The sequence below is a fragment of the Silurus aristotelis genome (assembly GCF_946808225.1).
Source record: "Silurus aristotelis genome assembly, chromosome: 26".
Lineage (NCBI taxonomy): Eukaryota > Metazoa > Chordata > Actinopteri > Siluriformes > Siluridae > Silurus > Silurus aristotelis.
The window spans coordinates 157,723-177,953 of NC_139599.1; the positions used below are offsets into that span (position 1 = coordinate 157,723).

The following is a 20,231-nucleotide window of genomic DNA, read 5'->3' on the forward strand; positions in this document are numbered from 1 at the left end:
CATACAGCTGTAATAAACCTGTACGTGTTTCACATCTATCTATCTATCTATCTATCTATCTATCTATCTATCTATCTATCTATCTATCTATCTATCTATCCATCCATCCATCCATCCATCCATCCATCCATCCATCCATCCATCCATCCATCCATCTATCTATCCATCTATCTATCTATCTATCTATCCATCTATCTATCCATCTATCTATCTATCTATCTATCTATACAATAATTTCTTCATGATTAAGAGATAAACACACACACACACACACACACACACACACACACACACACACACACACACACACACACACACAGTAAACAGTAATGCAGTATTATTGTATGTTTATGATGTTTTTATCATGTAAAATATCACAACAAATCTAAATCGAAGACTCCAGCTCCAACCTGACCTACAATACAAACCAGAGAAGAGAGAGAGAGAGTGTGTGTGAGTGTGTGTGTGTGTGTGAGTGTGTGTGTGTGTGTGTGTGTGAGTGTGTGTGTGTGTGTGTGTGTGTGTGTGTGTGTGTGTGTGTGTGTGTGAGTGTGTGTGTGTGTGTGTGTGTGTGTGTGTGTGTGAGTGTGTGTGTGAGTGTGTGTGTGAGTGTGTGTGTGAGTGTGTGTGTGAGTGTGTGTGTGTGTGTGTGTGTGTGTGTGAGTGTGTGAGTGTGTGTGTGTGTGTGTGGTGTGTGTGTGTGTGTGAGTGTGTGTGTGTGTGTGTGTGTGTGTGTGTGTGTGTGTGAGTGTGTGTGTGTGTGTGTGTGAGTGTGTGTGTGTGTGTGTGTGTGTGTGTGTGTGTGTGTGTGTGTGTGTGTGTGTGTGAGTGTGTGTGTGTGTGTGTAATATTGCTATTCGATCCTGTGTCTCCTCTTTTTTTACAGATTTTCACTCACATCTCAGTCTTTACTTCTTTATATTCACTCCACTTTCTATTTACTCGTATATAAATCTTCTAATAGATTTTTGTTCTTCAATCTGTTATACATTTTTTTCAGTAATTTATTCACTTGATTTCTTCTCGTTTCTCCAGGGTACACTGATTCTAGGAGCAGCACAACCAAGTGTATGTTTAGGTTGGGGTTTCTGTCCAATCAGATTTCAGATCACATGTTGCTCGGTTAAATGGAATCTGCTGTAATTCCTTAAAACTGCAGCCATCTGGAGCTTCAAATCCATGTTTCCTGAAGATGTCACTGTAACCAATCAGATTGCACATTTTTATTTTGGAGCCTCTGCATTTTCACGTCACTAGTCAGAGCTCACAAACCGCATCTGTAGCAAACTGTACAAACTCACATATACTCATGGATTTAAGAGCTGTGTTTTATTCCACAATCACTGACAGAGGAGAAGAAACTGATTTGGACACAAACACATTTATAAGACGGACTTTTCAAGAGAAGCTGGAGATGATGAGGAAAAGTCACCAAAACAGTTCAAAACAGTTAAGATTTTTTTTTAATGAACCATTTGTACTTTTGTGTTTTCTTTTTGTAGAATTTTTACAAAAAGACACAATTTGACTGAATTTCAAATCCCCAGGAAAACTGATGCTCTGAAAAAATGTAGAGAAATGCAGGAAACCCCGGGGTGATGTGATGAGGTGAATATCGGTGCTTCTGCTCGAGATGATGTGTGTGTCACTGTGTGAGATCCTGTGTGTGATGCAGCGCTCTGTTCTACTGCACTTCTCTATAAAACTGATGCCTTCTGTAGACGTGGCATCATAATGATGGGATTAAGAGGTGGACTGATTCAACATCACTGAAGGATGGGGGTGAAATACACGACCCAGAAAGTGTTCTGTTACACCACACAATGAGACTGTGTTATTGTTTTACAGAAAGAGATTACAAACCTACACATAACAATAGTGATAAATGTAAGGTAATGTGTGTGTGTGTGTGTGTGTGTGTGTGTGTGTGTGTGTGTGTGTGTGTGTGTGTGTGTGTGTCTTTTGTTGTGAAGGCAGTGATGTGAAAACGAGTGCAGAGGCTTGTGAAGTAGCAGTCAGCCCACAGTGTGTGAGGAGTGTGTCAGCACAGGCAAACATAAACCTGAGTGAGGTAAGTTCACACACACACACACACACACACACACACACACACACTCAACTGTGTGTTACTAAACTGTTACAAACACACACTCAGTACTCATTTAAATTCACACACATCGTGTCTTCAGCAGCAGCTGTATTATATTATATTTTTATTATACTGTTTACATGCGGTTCTGCACCTCCTCATTGCTGCACAACATTGTGTTATTATTTATAAATATACTTTATAGTTCTGTCTCTTTTGCACATTGTGCTGTAACACATATACAGTAGGTTTACTGTTCAGCACTATATTGTGTTTCGTGTATTTGTCCCACACTGTCTTGTGTTTCAGTACTGTGTGTGTGTTTCATTACTGTGTGTGTGTGTGTTTCAGTTCTCAGTGTGTGTTTCAGTACTGTGTGTGTGTTTCAGTACTGTGTGTGTGTTTCATTTCTCAGTGTGTGTTTCAGTACTGTGTGTGTATTTTAGTACTGTGTGTGTTTCATTACTGTGTGTGTGTGTTTCAGTTCTCAGTGTGTGTTTCAGTACTGTGTGTGTGTTTCAGTACTGTGTGTGTGTGTTTCAGTACTGTGTGTGTGTGTTTCAGTACTGTGTGTGTGTTTCAGTTCTCAGTGTGTGTTTCAGTACTGTGTGTGTTTCAGTTCTGTGTGTGTGTTTCAGTTCTCTGTGTGTGTTTCAGTCCTGTATGTGTGTTTCAGTACTGTGTGTGTTTCAGTTCTCTGTGTGTGTTTCAGTTCTTTGTGTGTGTTTCAGTACTGTGTGTGTGTTTCAGTACTGTGTGTGTTTCAGTTCTCAGTGTGTGTTTCAGTACTGTGTGTGTTTCAGTACTGTGTGTGTTGCAGTACTGTGTGTGTGTTTCAGTACTGTGTGTGTGTTTCAGTACTGTGTGTTTTAGTTCTCTGTGTGTGTTTCAGTCCTGTGTGTGTGTTTCAGTCCTGTGTGTGTGTTTCAGTCCTGTGTGTGTGTTTTAGTACTGTGTGTGTGTTTCAGTACTGTGTGTGTTTCAGTACTGTGTGTGTGTTTCAGTACTGTGTGTGTTTCAGTTCTCTATGTGTGTTTCAGTACTGTGTGTGTTTCAGTACTGTGTGTGTTTCAGTTATTTGTGTGTGTTTCAGTACTGTGTGTGTGTTTCATTTCTCAGTGTGTGTTTCAGTACTGTGTGTGTGTTTCAGTACTGTGTGTGTGTGTTTCAGTACTGTGTGTGTGTGTTTCAGTTCTCAGTGTGTGTTTCAGTACTGTGTGTGTGTTTCAGTACTGTGTGTGTGTGTTTCAGTACTGTGTGTGTGTGTTTCAGTACTGTGTGTGTGTTTCAGTACTGTGTGTGTGTTTCAGTACTGTGTGTGTTTCAGTTCTCAGTGTGTGTTTCAGTACTGTGTGTGTGTTGCAGTACTGTGTGTGTGTTTCAGTACTGTGTGTGTTTCAGTACTGTGTGTGTGTTTCAGTACTGTGTGTGTGTTTCAGTACTGTGTGTGTTTCAGTTCTCTGTGTGTGTTTCAGTCCTGTGTGTGTGTTTTAGTACTGTGTGTGTGTTTCAGTACTGTGTGTGTTTCAGTTCTCTGTGTGTGTTTCAGTACTGTGTGTGTGTTTCAGTACTGTGTGTGTTTCAGTACTGTGTGTGTTTCAGTTCTCTGTGTGTGTTTCAGTACTGTGTGTGTGTTTCAGTACTGTGTGTGTTTCAGTTATTTGTGTGTGTTTCAGTTCTCTGTGTGTTTCAGTTCTCTGTGTGTGTTTCAGTACTGTGTGTGTGTTTCAGTACTGTGTGTGTGTGTTTCAGTTCTCTGTGTGTGTTTCAGTTCTCTGTGTGTGTTTCAGTTCTTTGTGTGTGTTTCAGTTCTCTGTGTGTTTCAGTACTGTGTGTGTGTTTCAGTTCTCTGTGTGTGTTTTAGTTCTTCGTGTGTGTTTCAGTTCTCTGTGTGTGTTTCAGTACTGTGTGTGTGTTTCAGTTCTCTGTGTGTGTTTTAGTTCTTTGTGTGTGTTTCAGTTCTGTGTGTCTTTCAGTTCTCTGTGTGTGTTTCAGTACTGTGTGTGTGTTTCAGTACTGTGTGTGTGTTTCAGTACTGTGTGTGTGTTTCAGTTCTCTGTGTGTGTTTCAGTACTGTGTGTGTGTTTCAGTACTGTATGTGTGTTTCAGTACTGTGTGTGTTTCAGTTCTCTGTGTGTGTTTCAGTACTGTGTGTGTGTTTCAGAACTGTGTATGTGTTTCAGTTCTCTGTGTGTGTTTCAGTTCTCTGTGTGTGTTTCAGTTCTCTGTGTGTGTTTCAGTACTGTGTGTGTGTTTCAGTACTGTATGTGTGTTTCAGTACTGTGTGTGTTTCAGTTCTCTGTGTGTGTTTCAGAACTGTGTGTGTGTTTCAGTACTGTGTGTGTTTCAGTTATTTGTGTGTGTTTCAGTTCTCTGTGTGTGTTTCAGTACTGTGTGTGTGTTTCAGTACTGTGTGTGTGTTTCAGTTCTTTGTGTGTGTTTCAGTACTGTGTGTGTGTTTCAGTTCTCTGTGTGTGTTTCAGTTCTTTGTGTGTGTTTCAGTTCTCTGTGTGTTTCAGTTCTCTGTGTGTGTTTCAGTTCTCTGTGTGTGTTTCAGTTCTTTGTGTGTGTTTCAGTTCTCTGTGTGTTTCAGTACTGTGTTTGTGTTTCAGTTCTGTGTGTGTGTTTCAGTTCTGTGTGTGTGTTTCAGTTCTCTGTGTGTGTTTTAGTTCTTTGTGTGTGTTTCAGTTCTGTGTGTGTTTCAGTTCTCTGTGTGTGTTTCAGTTCTCTGTTTGTTTCAGTTCTCTGTGTGTGTTTCAGTACTGTGTGTGTTTCAGTTCTCTGTGTGTGTTTCAGTACTGTGTGTGTGTTTCAGTACTGTGTGTGTGTTTCAGTTCTCTGTGTGTGTTTTAGTTCTTTGTGTGTGTTTCAGTACTGTGTGTGTGTTTCAGTACTGTATGTGTGTTTCAGTACTGTGTGTGTTTCAGTTCTCTGTGTGTGTTTCAGTACTGTGTGTGTGTGTTTCAGTACTGTGTGTGTGTTTCAGTACTGTGTGTGTTTCAGTTCTCTGTGTGTGTTTCAGTACTGTGTGTGTGTTTCAGTTCTGTATGTGTGTTTCAGTACTGTGTGTGTTTCAGTTCTCTGTGTGTGTGTTTCAGTACTGTGTGTGTTTCAGTTATTTGTGTGTGTTTCAGTTCTCTGTGTGTGTTTCAGTACTGTGTGTGTGTTTCAGTACTGTGTGTGTGTTTCAGTACTGTGTGTGTGTTTCAGTTCTTTGTGTGTGTTTCAGTACTGTGTGTGTGTTTCAGTTATCTGTGTGTGTTTCAGTACTGTGTGTTTCAGTACTGTGTGTGTTTCAGTTCTCTGTGTGTGTTTCAGTACTGTGTGTGTGTTTCAGTACTGTGTGTGTTTCAGTTCTCTGTGTGTGTTTCAGTACTGTGTGTGTGTTTTAGTACTGTGTGTGTGTTTCAGTACTGTGTGTGTTTCAGTTCTCTGTGTGTGTTTCAGTACTGTGTGTGTGTTTCAGTACTGTATGTGTGTTTCAGTACTGTGTGTGTTTCAGTTATTTGTGTGTGTTTCAGTTCTCTGTGTGTTTCAGTTCTCTGTGTGTGTTTCAGTACTGTGTGTGTGTTTCAGTTCTTCGTGTGTGTTTCAGTTCTTCGTGTGTGTTTCAGTTCTCTGTGTGTTTCAGTACTGTGTGTGTGTTTCAGTTCTCTGTGTGTGTTTTAGTTCTTTGTGTGTGTTTCAGTTCTCTGTGTGTTTCAGTACTGTGTGTGTGTGTTTCAGTTCTCTGTGTGTGTTTTAGTTCTTTGTGTGTGTTTCAGTTCTGTGTGTCTTTCAGTTCTCTGTGTGTGTTTCAGTACTGTGTGTGTGTTTCAGTACTGTGTGTGTTTCAGTTCTCTGTGTGTGTTTCAGTACTGTGTGTGTGTTTCAGTACTGTGTGTGTGTTTCAGTTCTTTGTGTGTGTTTCAGTACTGTGTGTGTTTCAGTTCTCTGTGTGTGTTTCAGTTCTTTGTGTGTGTTTCAGTTCTGTGTGTGTGTTTCAGTACTGTGTGTGTTTCAGTTCTCTGTGTGTGTTTCAGTACTGTGTGTGTTTCAGTACTGTGTGTGTGTTTCATTACTGTATGTGTGTTTCAGTACTGTGTGTTTCAGTTCTCTGTGTGTGTTTCAGTACTGTGTGTGTGTTTCAGTACTGTATGTGTGTGTTTCAGTTCTCTGTGTGTGTTTCAGTACTGTGTGTGTGTGTGTTTCAGTACTGTGTGTGTTTCAGTTCTCTGTGTGTGTTTCAGTACTGTGTGTGTGTTTCAGTTCTCTGTGTGTGTTTCAGTACTGTGTGTGTGTTTCAGTTCTGTGTGTTTCAGTACTGTATGTGTGTTTCAGTTCTCTGTGTGTGTTTCAGTACTGTGTGTGTGTTTCAGTACTGTGTGTGTGTTTCAGTACTGTGTGTGTTTCAGTTCTCTGTGTGTGTTTCAGTACTGTGTGTGGGTTTCAGTACTGTATGTGTGTTTCAGTACTGTATGTGTGTTTCAGTACTGTGTGTGTTTCAGTTCTCTGTGTGTGTTTCAGTTCTCTGTGTGTGTTTCAGTTATTTGTGTGTGTTTCAGTTTTCTGTGTGTGTTTCAGTACTGTGTGTGTGTTTCAGTACTGTGTGTGTGTTTCAGTACTGTGTGTGTGTTTCAGTTCTTTGTGTGTGTTTCAGTACTGTGTGTGTGTTTCAGTTCTCTGTGTGTGTTTCAGTTCTCTGTGTGTGTTTCAGTTCTTTGTGTGTGTTTTAGTTCTCTGTGTGTTTCAGTACTGTGTGTGTGTTTCAGTTCTGTGTGTGTGTTTCAGTACTGTGTGAGTGTTTTAGTTCTCTGTGTGTGTTTTAGTTCTTTGTGTGTGTTTCAGTTCTCTGTGTGTTTCAGTTCTCTGTGTGTGTTTCAGTACTGTGTGTGTGTTTCAGTACTGTGTGTGTTTCAGTTCTCTGTGTGTGTTTCAGTACTGTGTGTGTGTTTCAGTTCTTTGTGTGTGTTTCAGTTCTGTGTGTGTTTCAGTTCTCTGTGTGTGTTTTGGTACTGTGTGTGTGTTTCAGTACTGTGTGTGTGTTTCAGTACTGTATGTGTGTTTCAGTACTGTGTGTTTCAGTTCTCTGTGTGTGTTTCAGTTCTGTGTGTGTGTTTTAGTTCTCTGTGTGTGTTTCAGTACTGTGTGTGTGTTTCAGTACTGTATGTGTGTTTCAGTACTGTGTGTGTTTCAGTTCTCTGTGTGTGTTTCAGTACTGTGTGTGTGTTTCAGTACTGTGTGTTTCAGTTCTCTGTGTGTGTTTCAGTACTGTGTGTGTGTTTCAGTACTGTATGTGTGTTTCAGTACTGTGTGTGTTTTAGTTCTCTGTGTGTGTTTCAGTACTGTGTGTGTGTTTCAGAACTGTGTATGTGTTTCAGTACTGTGTGTGTTTCAGTTCTCTGTGTGTTTCAGTACTGTGTGTGTGTTTCAGTACTGTATGTGTGTTTCAGTACTGTGTGTGTTTCAGTTCTCTGTGTGTGTTTCAGTACTGTGTGTGTGTTTCAGTACTGTGTGTGTTTCAGTTATTTGTGTGTGTTTCAGTTCTCTGTGTGTTTCAGTTCTCTGTGTGTGTTTCAGTACTGTGTGTGTGTTTCAGTACTGTGTGTGTGTTTCAGTTCTTTGTGTGTGTTTCAGTACTGTGTGTGTGTTTCAGTTCTCTGTGTGTGTTTCAGTTCTTTGTGTGTGTTTCAGTTCTCTGTGTGTGTTTCAGTTCTCTGTGTGTGTTTCAGTTCTTTGTGTGTGTTTCAGTTCTCTGTGTGTTTCAGTACTGTGTTTGTGTTTCAGTACTGTGTGTGTGTTTCAGTTCTCTGTGTGTGTTTTAGTTCTTTGTGTGTGTTTCAGTTCTCTGTGTGTGTTTCAGTTCTCTGTGTGTGTTTCAGTACTGTGTGTGTGTTTCAGTACTGTGTGTGTGTTTCAGTACTGTGTGTGTGTTTCAGTACTGTGTGTGTGTTTCAGTTCTCTGTGTGTGTTTTAGTTCTTTGTGTGTGTTTCAGTACTGTGTGTGTGTTTCAGTTCTCTGTGTGTCTTTTAGTTCTTTGTGTGTGTTTCAGTACTGTGTGTGTTTCAGTTCTTTGTGTGTGTTTCAGTTCTTTGTGTGTGTTTCAGTTCTCTGTGTGTGTTTCAGTACTGTGTGTGTGTTTCAGTTCTGTGTGTGTGTTTCAGTACTGTGTGTGTGTTTCAGTTCTCTGTGTGTGTTTTAGTTCTTTGTGTGTGTTTCAGTTCTGTGTGTGTTTCAGTTCTCTGTGTGTGTTTCAGTACTGTGTGTGTGTTTCAGTACTGTGTGTGTGTTTCAGTTCTCTGTGTGTGTTTTAGTTCTTTGTGTGTGTTTCAGTTCTCTGTGTGTTTCAGTTCTCTGTGTGTGTTTCAGTTCTTTGTGTGTGTTTCAGTTCTCTGTGTGTTTCAGTACTGTGTGTGTGTTTCAGTTCTGTGTGTGTGTTTCAGTACTGTGTGTGTGTTTCAGTTCTCTGTGTGTGTTTTAGTTCTTTGTGTGTGTTTCAGTTCTGTGTGTGTTTCAGTTCTCTGTGTGTGTTTCAGTACTGTGTGTGTGTTTCAGTACTGTGTGTGTGTTTCAGTACTGTGTGTGTTTCAGTTCTCTGTGTGTGTTTCAGTACTATGTGTGTGTTTCAGTTCTTTGTGTGTGTTTCAGTTCTGTGTGTGTTTCAGTTCTCTGTGTGTGTTTTAGTACTGTGTGTGTGTTTCAGTTCTCTGTGTGTGTGTTTCAGTACTGTGTGTGTTTCAGTACTGTGTGTGTTTTAGTTCTCTGTGTGTGTTTCAGTACTGTGTGTGTGTTTCAGTACTGTGTGTGTTTCAGTACTGTGTGTGTTTCAGTTCTCTGTGTGTGTTTCAGTACTGTGTGTGTGTTTCAGTACTGTGTGTGTTTCAGTTCTCTGTGTGTGTTTCAGTACTGTGTGTGTGTTTCAGTACTGTGTGTGTGTTTCAGTACTGTATGTGTGTTTCAGTACTGTATGTGTGTTTCAGTACTGTGTGTGTTTCAGTACTGTGTGTGTGTTTCAGAACTGTGTATGTGTTTCAGTACTGTGTGTGTTTCAGTTATCTGTGTGTGTTTCAGTACTGTGTTTGTGTTTCAGTACTGTATGTGTGTTTCAGTACTGTGTGTGTTTCAGTTCTCTGTGTGTGTTTCAGAACTGTGTGTGTGTTTCAGTACTGTGTGTGTTTCAGTTATTTGTGTGTGTTTCAGTACTGTGTGTGTGTTTCAGTACTGTGTGTGTGTTTCAGTACTGTGTGTGTGTTTCAGTTCTTTGTGTGTGTTTCAGTACTGTGTGTGTGTTTCAGTTCTTTGTGTGTGTTTCAGTTCTCTGTGTGTGTTTCAGTTCTCTGTGTGTGTTTCAGTTCTTTGTGTGTGTTTCAGTTCTCTGTGTGTTTCAGTACTGTGTTTGTGTTTCAGTTCTGTGTGTGTGTTTCAGTTCTGTGTGTGTGTTTCAGTTCTCTGTGTGTGTTTTAGTTCTTTGTGTGTGTGTCAGTTCTGTGTGTGTTTCAGTTCTCTGTGTGTGTTTCAGTTCTCTGTGTGTTTCAGTTCTCTGTGTGTGTTTCAGTTCTCTGTGTGTGTTTCAGTACTGTGTGTGTGTTTCAGTTCTGTATGTGTGTTTCAGTACTGTATGTGTGTTTCAGTTCTCTGTGTGTGTTTCAGTACTGTGTGTGTTTCAGTTATTTGTGTGTGTTTCAGTTCTCTGTGTGTGTTTCAGTACTGTGTGTGTGTTTCAGTACTGTGTGTGTGTTTCAGTACTGTGTGTGTGTTTCAGTACTGTGTGTGTGTTTCAGTACTGTGTGTGTGTTTCAGTTCTTTGTGTGTGTTTCAGTTCTGTGTGTGTTTCAGTTCTCTGTGTGTGTTTTAGTACTGTGTGTGTGTTTCAGTACTGTGTGTGTGTTTCAGTACTGTGTGTGTTTCAGTTCTCTGTGTGTGTTTCAGTACTGTGTGTGTGTTTCAGTACTGTATGTGTGTTTCAGTACTGTGTGTGTTTCAGTTCTCTGTGTGTGTTTCAGTTATTTGTGTGTGTTTCAGTTCTCTGTGTGTGTTTCAGTTCTCTGTGTGTGTTTCAGTACTGTGTGTGTGTTTCAGTACTGTGTGTGTGTTTCAGTACTGTGTGTGTGTTTCAGTTCTTTGTGTGTGTTTCAGTACTGTGTGTGTGTTTCAGTTCTCTGTGTGTGTTTCAGTTCTCTGTGTGTGTTTCAGTTCTCTGTGTGTTTCAGTACTGTGTGTGTGTTTCAGTTCTCTGTGTGTGTTTCAGTTATCTGTGTGTGTTTCAGTACTGTGTTTGTGTTTCAGTACTGTATGTGTGTTTCAGTACTGTGTGTGTTTCAGTTCTCTGTGTGTGTTTCAGAACTGTGTGTGTGTTTCAGTACTGTGTGTGTTTCAGTTATTTGTGTGTGTTTCAGTACTGTGTGTGTGTTTCAGTACTGTGTGTGTGTTTCAGTACTGTGTGTGTGTTTCAGTTCTTTGTGTGTGTTTCAGTACTTTGTGTGTGTTTCAGTTCTTTGTGTGTGTTTCAGTTCTCTGTGTGTGTTTCAGTTCTCTGTGTGTGTTTCAGTTCTTTGTGTGTGTTTCAGTTCTCTGTGTGTTTCAGTACTGTGTTTGTGTTTCAGTTCTGTGTGTGTGTTTCAGTTCTGTGTGTGTGTTTCAGTTCTCTGTGTGTGTTTTAGTTCTTTGTGTGTGTGTCAGTTCTGTGTGTGTTTCAGTTCTCTGTGTGTGTTTCAGTTCTCTGTGTGTTTCAGTTCTCTGTGTGTGTTTCAGTTCTCTGTGTGTGTTTCAGTACTGTGTGTGTGTTTCAGTTCTGTATGTGTGTTTCAGTACTGTATGTGTGTTTCAGTTCTCTGTGTGTGTTTCAGTACTGTGTGTGTTTCAGTTATTTGTGTGTGTTTCAGTTCTCTGTGTGTGTTTCAGTACTGTGTGTGTGTTTCAGTACTGTGTGTGTGTTTCAGTACTGTGTGTGTGTTTCAGTACTGTGTGTGTGTTTCAGTACTGTGTGTGTGTTTCAGTACTGTGTGTGTGTTTCAGTTCTTTGTGTGTGTTTCAGTTCTGTGTGTGTTTCAGTTCTCTGTGTGTGTTTCAGTACTGTGTGTGTGTTTCAGTACTGTATGTGTGTTTCAGTACTGTGTGTGTTTCAGTACTGTGTGTGTTTCAGTTCTCTGTGTGTGTTTCAGTTCTCTGTGTGTGTTTCAGTTCTCTGTGTGTGTTTCAGTACTGTGTGTGTGTTTCAGTACTGTGTGTGTGTTTCAGTACTGTGTGTGTGTTTCAGTTCTTTGTGTGTGTTTCAGTACTGTGTGTGTGTTTCAGTTCTCTGTGTGTGTTTCAGTTCTCTGTGTGTGTTTCAGTTCTCTGTGTGTTTCAGTACTGTGTGTGTGTTTCAGTTCTCTGTGTGTGTTTCAGTTCTCTGTGTGTGTTTCAGTTCTTTGTGTGTGTTTTAGTTCTCTGTGTGTTTCAGTACTGGGTGTGTGTTTCAGTTCTGTGTGTGTGTTTCAGTACTGTGTGTGTGTTTTAGTTCTCTGTGTGTGTTTTAGTTCTTTGTGTGTGTTTCAGTTCTGTGTGTGTTTCAGTTCTCTGTGTGTGTTTCAGTACTGTGTGTGTGTTTAAGTACTGTGTGTGTTTCAGTTCTCTGTGTGTGTTTCAGTACTGTGTGTGTGTTTCAGTTCTTTGTGTGTGTTTCAGTTCTGTGTGTGTTTCGGTTCTCTGTGTGTGTTTTAGTACTGTGTGTGTGTTTCAGTACTGTGTGTGTGTTTCAGTACTGTATGTGTGTTTCAGTACTGTGTGTTTCAGTTCTCTGTGTGTGTTTCAGTTCTGTGTGTGTGTTTTAGTTCTCTGTGTGTGTTTCAGTTCTCTGTGTGTGTTTCAGTACTGTGTGTGTGTTTCAGTACTGTATGTGTGTTTCAGTACTGTGTGTGTTTCAGTTCTCTGTGTGTGTTTCAGTACTGTGTGTGTGTTTCAGTACTGTGTGTGTTTCAGTTCTCTGTGTGTGTTTCAGTACTGTGTGTGTGTTTCAGTACTGTATGTGTGTTTCAGTACTGTGTGTGTTTTAGTTCTCTGTGTGTGTTTCAGTACTGTGTGTGTGTTTCAGAACTGTGTATGTGTTTCAGTACTGTGTGTGTTTCAGTTCTCTGTGTGTGTTTCAGTACTGTGTGTGTGTTTCAGTACTGTGTGTGTGTTTCAGTACTGTGTGTTTCAGTTCTCTGTGTGTGTTTCAGTACTGTGTGTGTGTTTCAGTACTGTGTGTGTTTCAGTTATTTGTGTGTGTTTCAGTTCTCTGTGTGTTTCAGTTCTCTGTGTGTGTTTCAGTACTGTGTGTGTGTTTCAGTTCTTTGTGTGTGTTTCAGTTCTCTGTGTGTGTTTCAGTTCTTTGTGTGTGTTTCAGTTCTCTGTGTGTGTTTCAGTTCTCTGTGTGTGTTTCAGTTCTTTGTGTGTGTTTCAGTTCTCTGTGTGTTTCAGTACTGTGTTTGTGTTTCAGTACTGTGTGTGTGTTTCAGTTCTCTGTGTGTGTTTCAGTTCTGTGTGTGTTTCAGTTCTCTGTGTGTGTTTCAGTACTGTGTGTGTTTCAGTTCTCTGTGTGTGTTTCAGTACTGTGTGTGTGTTTCAGTACTGTGTGTGTGTTTCAGTACTGTGTGTGTGTTTCAGTTCTCTGTGTGTGTTTCAGTTCTTTGTGTGTGTTTCAGTACTGTGTGTGTGTTTCAGTTCTCTGTGTGTCTTTTAGTTCTTTGTGTGTGTTTCAGTACTGTGTGTGTTTCAGTTCTTTGTGTGTGTTTCAGTTCTTTGTGTGTGTTTCAGTTCTCTGTGTGTGTTTTAGTACTGTGTGTGTGTTTCAGTTCTGTGTGTGTGTTTCAGTACTGTGTGTGTGTTTCAGTTCTCTGTGTGTGTTTTAGTTCTTTGTGTGTGTTTCAGTTCTGTGTGTGTTTCAGTTCTCTGTGTGTGTTTCAGTACTGTGTGTGTGTTTCAGTACTGTGTGTGTGTTTCAGTTCTCTGTGTGTGTTTTAGTTCTTTGTGTGTGTTTCAGTTCTCTGTGTGTTTCAGTTCTTTGTGTGTGTTTCAGTTCTTTGTGTGTGTTTCAGTTCTCTGTGTGTTTCAGTACTGTGTGTGTGTTTCAGTTCTGTGTGTGTGTTTCAGTACTGTGTGTGTGTTTCAGTTCTCTGTGTGTGTTTTAGTTCTTTGTGTGTGTTTCAGTTCTGTGTGTGTTTCAGTTCTCTGTGTGTGTTTCAGTACTGTGTGTGTGTTTCAGTACTGTGTGTGTGTTTCAGTACTGTGTGTGTTTCAGTTCTCTGTGTGTGTTTCAGTACTATGTGTGTGTTTCAGTTCTTTGTGTGTGTTTCAGTTCTGTGTGTGTTTCAGTTCTCTGTGTGTGTTTTAGTACTGTGTGTGTGTTTCAGTACTGTATGTGTGTTTCAGTACTGTGTGTTTCAGTTCTCTGTGTGTGTTTCAGTTCTCTGTGTGTGTTTCAGTTCTCTGTGTGTGTTTCAGTACTGTGTGTGTTTCAGTACTGTGTGTGTTTTAGTTCTCTGTGTGTGTTTCAGTACTGTGTGTGTGTTTCAGTACTGTGTGTGTGTTTCAGTACTGTATGTGTGTTTCAGTACTGTGTGTGTTTCAGTACTGTGTGTGTTTCAGTACTGTGTGTGTGTTTCAGTACTGTGTGTGTTTCAGTTCTCTGTGTGTGTTTCAGTACTGTGTGTGTGTTTCAGTACTGTATGTGTGTTTCAGTACTGTGTGTGTGTTTCAGTACTGTGTGTGTGTTTCAGAACTGTGTATGTGTTTCAGTACTGTGTGTGTTTCAGTTATCTGTGTGTGTTTCAGTACTGTGTTTGTGTTTCAGTACTGTATGTGTGTTTCAGTACTGTGTGTGTTTCAGTTCTCTGTGTGTGTTTCAGAACTGTGTGTGTGTTTCAGTACTGTGTGTGTTTCAGTTATTTGTGTGTGTTTCAGTACTGTGTGTGTGTTTCAGTACTGTGTGTGTGTTTCAGTACTGTGTGTGTGTTTCAGTTCTTTGTGTGTGTTTCAGTACTGTGTGTGTGTTTCAGTTCTCTGTGTGTGTTTCAGTTCTCTGTGTGTTTCAGTTCTCTGTGTGTTTCAGTTCTCTGTGTGTGTTTCAGTTCTTTGTGTGTGTTTCAGTTCTCTGTGTGTTTCAGTACTGTGTTTGTGTTTCAGTTCTGTGTGTGTGTTTCAGTTCTGTGTGTGTGTTTCAGTTCTCTGTGTGTGTTTTAGTTCTTTGTGTGTGTTTCAGTTCTGTGTGTGTTTCAGTTCTCTGTGTGTGTTTCAGTTCTCTGTGTGTGTTTCAGTTCTCTGTGTGTGTTTCAGTACTGTGTGTGTTTCAGTTCTCTGTGTGTGTTTCAGTTCTCTGTGTGTGTTTCAGTTCTCTGTGTGTTTCAGTTCTCTGTGTGTGTTTCAGTACTGTGTGTGTTTCAGTTCTCTGTGTGTGTTTTAGTTCTTTGTGTGTGTTTCAGTACTGTGTGTGTGTTTCAGTACTGTATGTGTGTTTCAGTACTGTGTGTGTGTTTCAGTACTGTATGTGTGTTTCAGTACTGTGTGTTTCAGTTCTCTGTGTGTGTTTCAGTTCTGTGTGTGTGTTTCAGTTCTCTGTGTGTGTTTCAGTTCTCTGTGTGTGTTTCAGTACTGTGTGTGTGTTTCAGTACTGTGTGTGTGTTTCAGTACTGTGTGTGTTTCAGTACTGTGTGTGTTTTAGTTCTCTGTGTGTGTTTCAGTACTGTGTGTGTGTTTCAGTACTGTGTGTGTTTCAGTACTGTGTGTTTCAGTACTGTGTGTGTTTCAGTTCTCTGTGTGTGTTTCAGTACTGTGTGTGTGTTTCAGTACTGTGTGTGTTTCAGTTCTCTGTGTGTGTTTCAGTACTGTGTGTGTGTTTCAGTACTGTATGTGTGTTTCAGTACTGTGTGTGTTTCAGTTCTGTGTGTGTTTCAGTACTGTGTGTGTGTTTCAGAACTGTGTGTGTTTCAGTTCTCTGTGTGTGTTTCAGTACTGTGTGTGTGTTTCAGTACTGTGTATGTGTTTCAGTACTGTGTGTGTTTCAGTTCTCTGTGTGTGTTTCAGTACTGTGTGTGTGTTTCAGTACTGTATGTGTGTTTCAGTACTGTGTGTGTTTCAGTTCTCTGTGTGTGTTTCAGTACTGTGTGTGTTTCAGTTATTTGTGTGTGTTTCAGTTCTCTGTGTGTTTCAGTTCTCTGTGTGTGTTTCAGTACTGTGTGTGTGTTTCAGTACTGTGTGTGTGTTTCAGTTCTCTGTGTGTGTTTCAGTTCTTTGTGTGTGTTTCAGTTCTCTGTGTGTTTCAGTTCTCTGTGTGTTTCAGTTCTCTGTGTGTGTTTCAGTTCTCTGGGTGTGTTTCAGTTCTTTGTGTGTGTTTCAGTTCTCTGTGTGTTTCAGTACTGTGTTTGTGTTTCAGTTCTGTGTGTGTGTTTCAGTACTGTGTGTGTTTCAGTACTGTGTGTGTTTCAGTTCTCTGTGTGTGTTTCAGTACTGTGTGTGTGTTTCAGTACTGTGTGTGTTTCAGTTCTCTGTGTGTGTTTCAGTACTGTGTGTGTGTTTCAGTACTGTATGTGTGTTTCAGTACTGTGTGTGTTTTAGTTCTCTGTGTGTGTTTCAGTACTGTGTGTGTGTTTCAGAACCGTGTGTGTTTCAGTTCTCTGTGTGTGTTTCAGTACTGTGTATGTGTTTCAGTACTGTGTATGTGTTTCAGTACTGTGTGTGTTTCAGTTCTCTGTGTGTGTTTCAGTACTGTGTGTGTGTTTCAGTACTGTATGTGTGTTTCAGTACTGTGTGTGTTTCAGTTCTCTGTGTGTGTTTCAGTACTGTGTGTGTTTCAGTTATTTGTGTGTGTTTCAGTTCTCTGTGTGTTTCAGTTCTCTGTGTGTGTTTCAGTACTGTGTGTGTGTTTCAGTACTGTGTGTGTGTTTCAGTTCTCTGTGTGTGTTTCAGTTCTTTGTGTGTGTTTCAGTTCTCTGTGTGTTTCAGTTCTCTGGGTGTGTTTCAGTTCTCTGGGTGTGTTTCAGTTCTTTGTGTGTGTTTCAGTTCTCTGTGTGTTTCAGTTCTCTGTGTGTGTTTCAGTTCTCTGTGTGTGTTTCAGTTCTCTGTGTGTTTCAGTTCTCTGTGTGTGTTTCAGTACTGTGTGTGTGTTTCAGTACTGTGTGTGTGTTTCAGTTCTCTGTGTGTGTTTTAGTTCTTTGTGTGTGTTTCAGTACTGTGTGTGTTTCAGTTCTTTGTGTGTGTTTCAGTTCTTTGTGTGTGTTTCAGTTCTTTGTGTGTGTTTCAGTACTGTGTGTGTGTTTCAGTACTGTATGTGTTTCAGTTCTCTGTGTGTGTTTCAGTACTGTGTGTGTTTCAGTACTGTGTGTGTTTCAGTACTGTGTGTGTGTGTGTGTGTGTGTGTGTGTGTGTGTGTGTGTGTGTGATAAATTGTTAAAAAATGCTGTACAGTGAAATGCTTTGAAAAAAAATTGTGTGTGTGTGTGTGTGTGTGTGTGTGTGTGTGTGTGTGTGTGTGTGTGTATTATTGAGCCTAATGAATAATTTGTACAGTGTGATTGTGGCTCATTTTACAGGTGCATTATGTGCTCTCATTGTGTGTACTAAATGTAGCCTGTCGCTGACCTTTGAACTCTATCAGTGTGTCTTTATCTCTTTATCCTCTTCAGCCTTCACGGAGTCTAATGTTTCATTTCCCATCGTCCGTCTCACTGCGTGTGTGTGTGTGTGTGCAGTGTGATGTTCCCGGTGTCTGTGTGTGTGTTTGGTGATGGTGTGTATGGATGGAGGGTGGAGAAAATGGAGGCGGTGCAGATGGACAGCAGACACTTGGGCGTGTTCTACACTGGAGATTCGTACATCATCGTAAACAAACACAGTGAGGGGGTGGAGCTACACATGTGGATGGGTGAGAGGTCACATGACCACAGCCGTGTAATTAGTATTTAATTAAAACTAAAAGCGTTATTCATTTCTCCTTCAATGTCATGTGACCCTTAGGGGAGGAGTCATCGAGGGACGAGCAGTGCGCATGCGCCATGTTGGCTACGCAGCTGCTGCAGTTCCTTAGACGAGATGCAGTTCAACACAGACAGGAGCAGGGACACGAGACAGACGACTTCATAAAACTCTTCCCCAACGGAGTGAGCTACAAGGTCATTCAGTACCTCTGCTCATTTACATATCAACTCTGATTGGTCCAGAAATAAACACAAAGCCCCCACCCTCTTAATCAGCTTCTTGCAATTCTACTGAGTACTCAGTCTGTGTGTGTGTGTGTGTGTGTGTGTGTGTGTGTGTGTGTGTGTGTAGAGAGGGGGTGTAGAGTCCGGGTTCAGGCGAGTTCAGCCAGAGTGTGTGTCAGTGGGACGTCTTTATCAGGTAAAAGGAAGGAGAAACATCTGTGTGAGAGAAGTGGAGCCCAACTGGAGGAGCTTCAACACCGGGGACTGCTTCATCCTCGACCTGGGACAGGTGTGTGTGTGTGTGTGTGTGTGTGTGTGTGTGTGTGTGTGTGTTCCATTTCTGTCGGATTATTATTTGCTCAAATTTTGTTACCAAAATATGACAAAAATGACAGATTTTTATTAACCTGTTGATTAAAAATGCAATCTGTGTGTGTGTGTGTGTGTGTGTGTGTGTGTGTGTGTTTAGCTCATCATCTCATGGAGTGGCTGTAAGTCGAGTGTGTTTGAAAGACAGAAGGTTCATCAGATTGCTGCTTTAATTAGAGACACAGAGAGAAAGGGCAAAGCTTACATTAATGATGTCACACAGGGGGAGGAGCCACTAGAAATGGTTCAGGTCCACACACACACACACACACACACACACACACAAGTATACACACATTTTCATTTCGGTTGTCAGTTAACTCTTCCTTCTTTTAATGATTGACAGGTTCTTGGTCCAATCCCGGTGATTAAAGACTCATTTGAGGAGGACGCTGATGCAGACAGGACAAACTCCGCCTCACTCTTTAAGGTGAGATGTTTTTGTTCCTCAGGAAATCGTGTTGTGTTTGGACTCCAGGTATTAAAGTTTGTTGTGGGCGATGGGCTGCTGAGAAGCTCAGAGATCAGGACAAACTGGTGTGAACGTCTCCATGTCTCCACCATGTCTACACGTCCTAATAACAGGTGTGATCAGGAACTAGTGCACTTTTTCTCATCCACTTGGTTCAGTGTCCATCTTAAAACCTGTTTCATTACAGGACCACTAACATTCTGTCTGTGTGTGTGTGTGTGTGTGTGTGTGTGTGTGTGTGTATTAGGTGTCTGATGCACTTGGCCGTATGGCCGTCACACTGCTGTGTGATAAAGCACCGTTTGATCAGAATCTACTGCAAAAAGACGACTGCTTCCTCCTCAATAATGGAGCCAATGGCAAGATTTTCATAAGGAAAGGTGTGTGTGTGTGTGTGTGTGTGTGTGTGTGTGTGTGTGTGTATACAGAGAGTACAGTGTGATCACTATTGGTTGGGGATGTGATTGACAGGTGGTGGTGCCAATGTGGCAAAGAAGAGAGCAGCGCTGCAAGTAGCAGATGAGTTTATTCTTAGCATGGGCTACTGTAGAGGTACAACTCAGGTACATACACACACACACACACACACACACACAGAGTTAGCATTCATCAACTGAAACATTCTTAAATAGAAACTCAGGTTGTGTTTGTTTGCAGGTGGAAATATTTCCTCAAGGTCGTGAGTCTGTCCTTTTTAAACAGTTCTTCAAAAGCTGGTGTTAAACACACACACACACACACACACAGTTGAAGGGAAAAAATAATAACCTGTGTGTAAATATACATTTATGCCATTTAACAGTAAATAATTTAATTGAAAACAAAAATCCTAAATGTGTGTGCAATTATATATCAATAAATGTAGTTAATAAAAACATTACCTGATAAAAATGTAGTATTTGTTGATGTACACACACACACACACACACGTGTGTACATATGGCTGTGTGCATTTGTGTATTTGTGTGTATGGCTATTACATTATTGTATTATAAACCCTTTATACTGTTCACACTGTTTAGAAAATGGAAGTTTTATTGATTGTTGTAAAGAACTGAACTTCTGCTACACACGTGTATAAAACATGATATAAATGAGAAACAACTTTGGTATAAAAAGATAAAACACAAAGGCGATTAAGAAGATCACACAGAAACCATAGAAATATTTTAACTGTAAATTTCCTGAGTCTGAATCGATTTTCTGCACCGTTACAATGAACAGTTCTAATGTTTATAAACAACCTAACAGAGAACTGACCAATCAGACGCATTCACTCTAATTAGGACTCCACCAATCAGACACGGTGAGTTTCACCTGCACGATGGTGAGGGGAACAGAGGACCTCACACCCACAGGGTTCAGGGGGATCTTACTGAAACAAAGTCACATGATACAAAAGACTGCGGAATAACAGAATCTGGTAGAGAAGCACATTTACAGCCGAGTCCAGATACAGAGACCATTCACACACTGCAATAACAAACACTCAGCTACAGGGGGCAGTGTTTCAATCTTAAAACACCCTGCACTGTGGCCTTGTCTCTACTGAAAACAAGAACACACACACACACACACACACACACACACACACACCTTCTCAGGCACACACAGAGATAATGGTTTAACTCGGAAAAATGAGTTAAATGGAGCCCCCGTCCTGAAACCCCCCCCTCAGTCTGAGTCACTCTTCTCCTCCTTCACCAGTCGTTTCTTCCCACGTTTGGGTTCTGCTGGAGCTCCATCTTTCTCCTTCCTCCATCTTTTAGACAAACTGAAACACAGAGCAGAATAGCAGCCAATATTACACAAAATCTCTCTCTCTCTCTCTCTCTCTCTCTCTCTCTCTCCCCTTCAATAAACCCTCCCACCTGTCTCTATCCACTGGTGAAAACAAGCTCCTCCACCTCTTGGTCTCCATCCACTGGTGGGAATAAGTCCCTCCCACCTGTTGCAGGGAGGTTGCCGTGTACTCACAGTTTCTGGCGATACTGCTCCTGGTCAGCAGGTGGCACCAGGTCACTGAGCTCCAGACCATCATTAATCTTCTTCAGAAATTCATAGCGCTCTCTCCCACGCACCTGCGCGCGCACACACACACACACACACACACACACATCTATACATACTAAAGATGCTCCATGTGTGTATTTGTGTGTGTTTGAG

General features: G+C 41.0%; 1 protein-coding gene and 1 long non-coding RNA gene across 4 annotated transcripts; one reads left to right on the plus strand and one right to left on the minus strand.

Annotated features, from left to right (window-relative positions):
- The first annotated feature begins 1,565 nt into the window (after window positions 1-1,565).
- On the plus strand, window positions 1,566-19,286 carry capga (capping protein (actin filament), gelsolin-like a). 3 transcript variants are annotated; one of them, XM_083530597.1, is made up of 10 exons: window positions 1,566-1,782; window positions 1,978-2,071; window positions 16,775-16,947; window positions 17,040-17,194; window positions 17,352-17,513; window positions 17,694-17,843; window positions 17,940-18,023; window positions 18,313-18,445; window positions 18,537-18,628; window positions 18,723-19,286. In XM_083530597.1, the coding sequence occupies exons 3-10, from the start codon at window positions 16,779-16,781 to the stop codon at window positions 18,786-18,788; spliced, it is 1,011 nt and encodes a 336-aa protein (XP_083386723.1). In that variant the 5' UTR covers window positions 1,566-1,782; window positions 1,978-2,071; window positions 16,775-16,778; the 3' UTR covers window positions 18,789-19,286. The 3 variants fall into 3 exon arrangements, 2 of the variants coding, with proteins under 2 accessions (XP_083386723.1, XP_083386722.1); XR_014531671.1 differs by lacking the exon at window positions 1,566-1,782 and having other exon boundaries at window positions 1,835-2,071; window positions 17,940-18,178; XM_083530596.1 differs by lacking the exon at window positions 1,566-1,782 and having other exon boundaries at window positions 1,964-2,071.
- LOC310720199 lies at window positions 18,573-20,231 on the minus strand. Its single transcript, XR_014531672.1, has 2 exons — window positions 20,043-20,231; window positions 18,573-19,839 (listed from the first exon to the last, which is right to left on the minus strand). It is a non-coding gene; the product is annotated as an uncharacterized lncRNA (long non-coding RNA).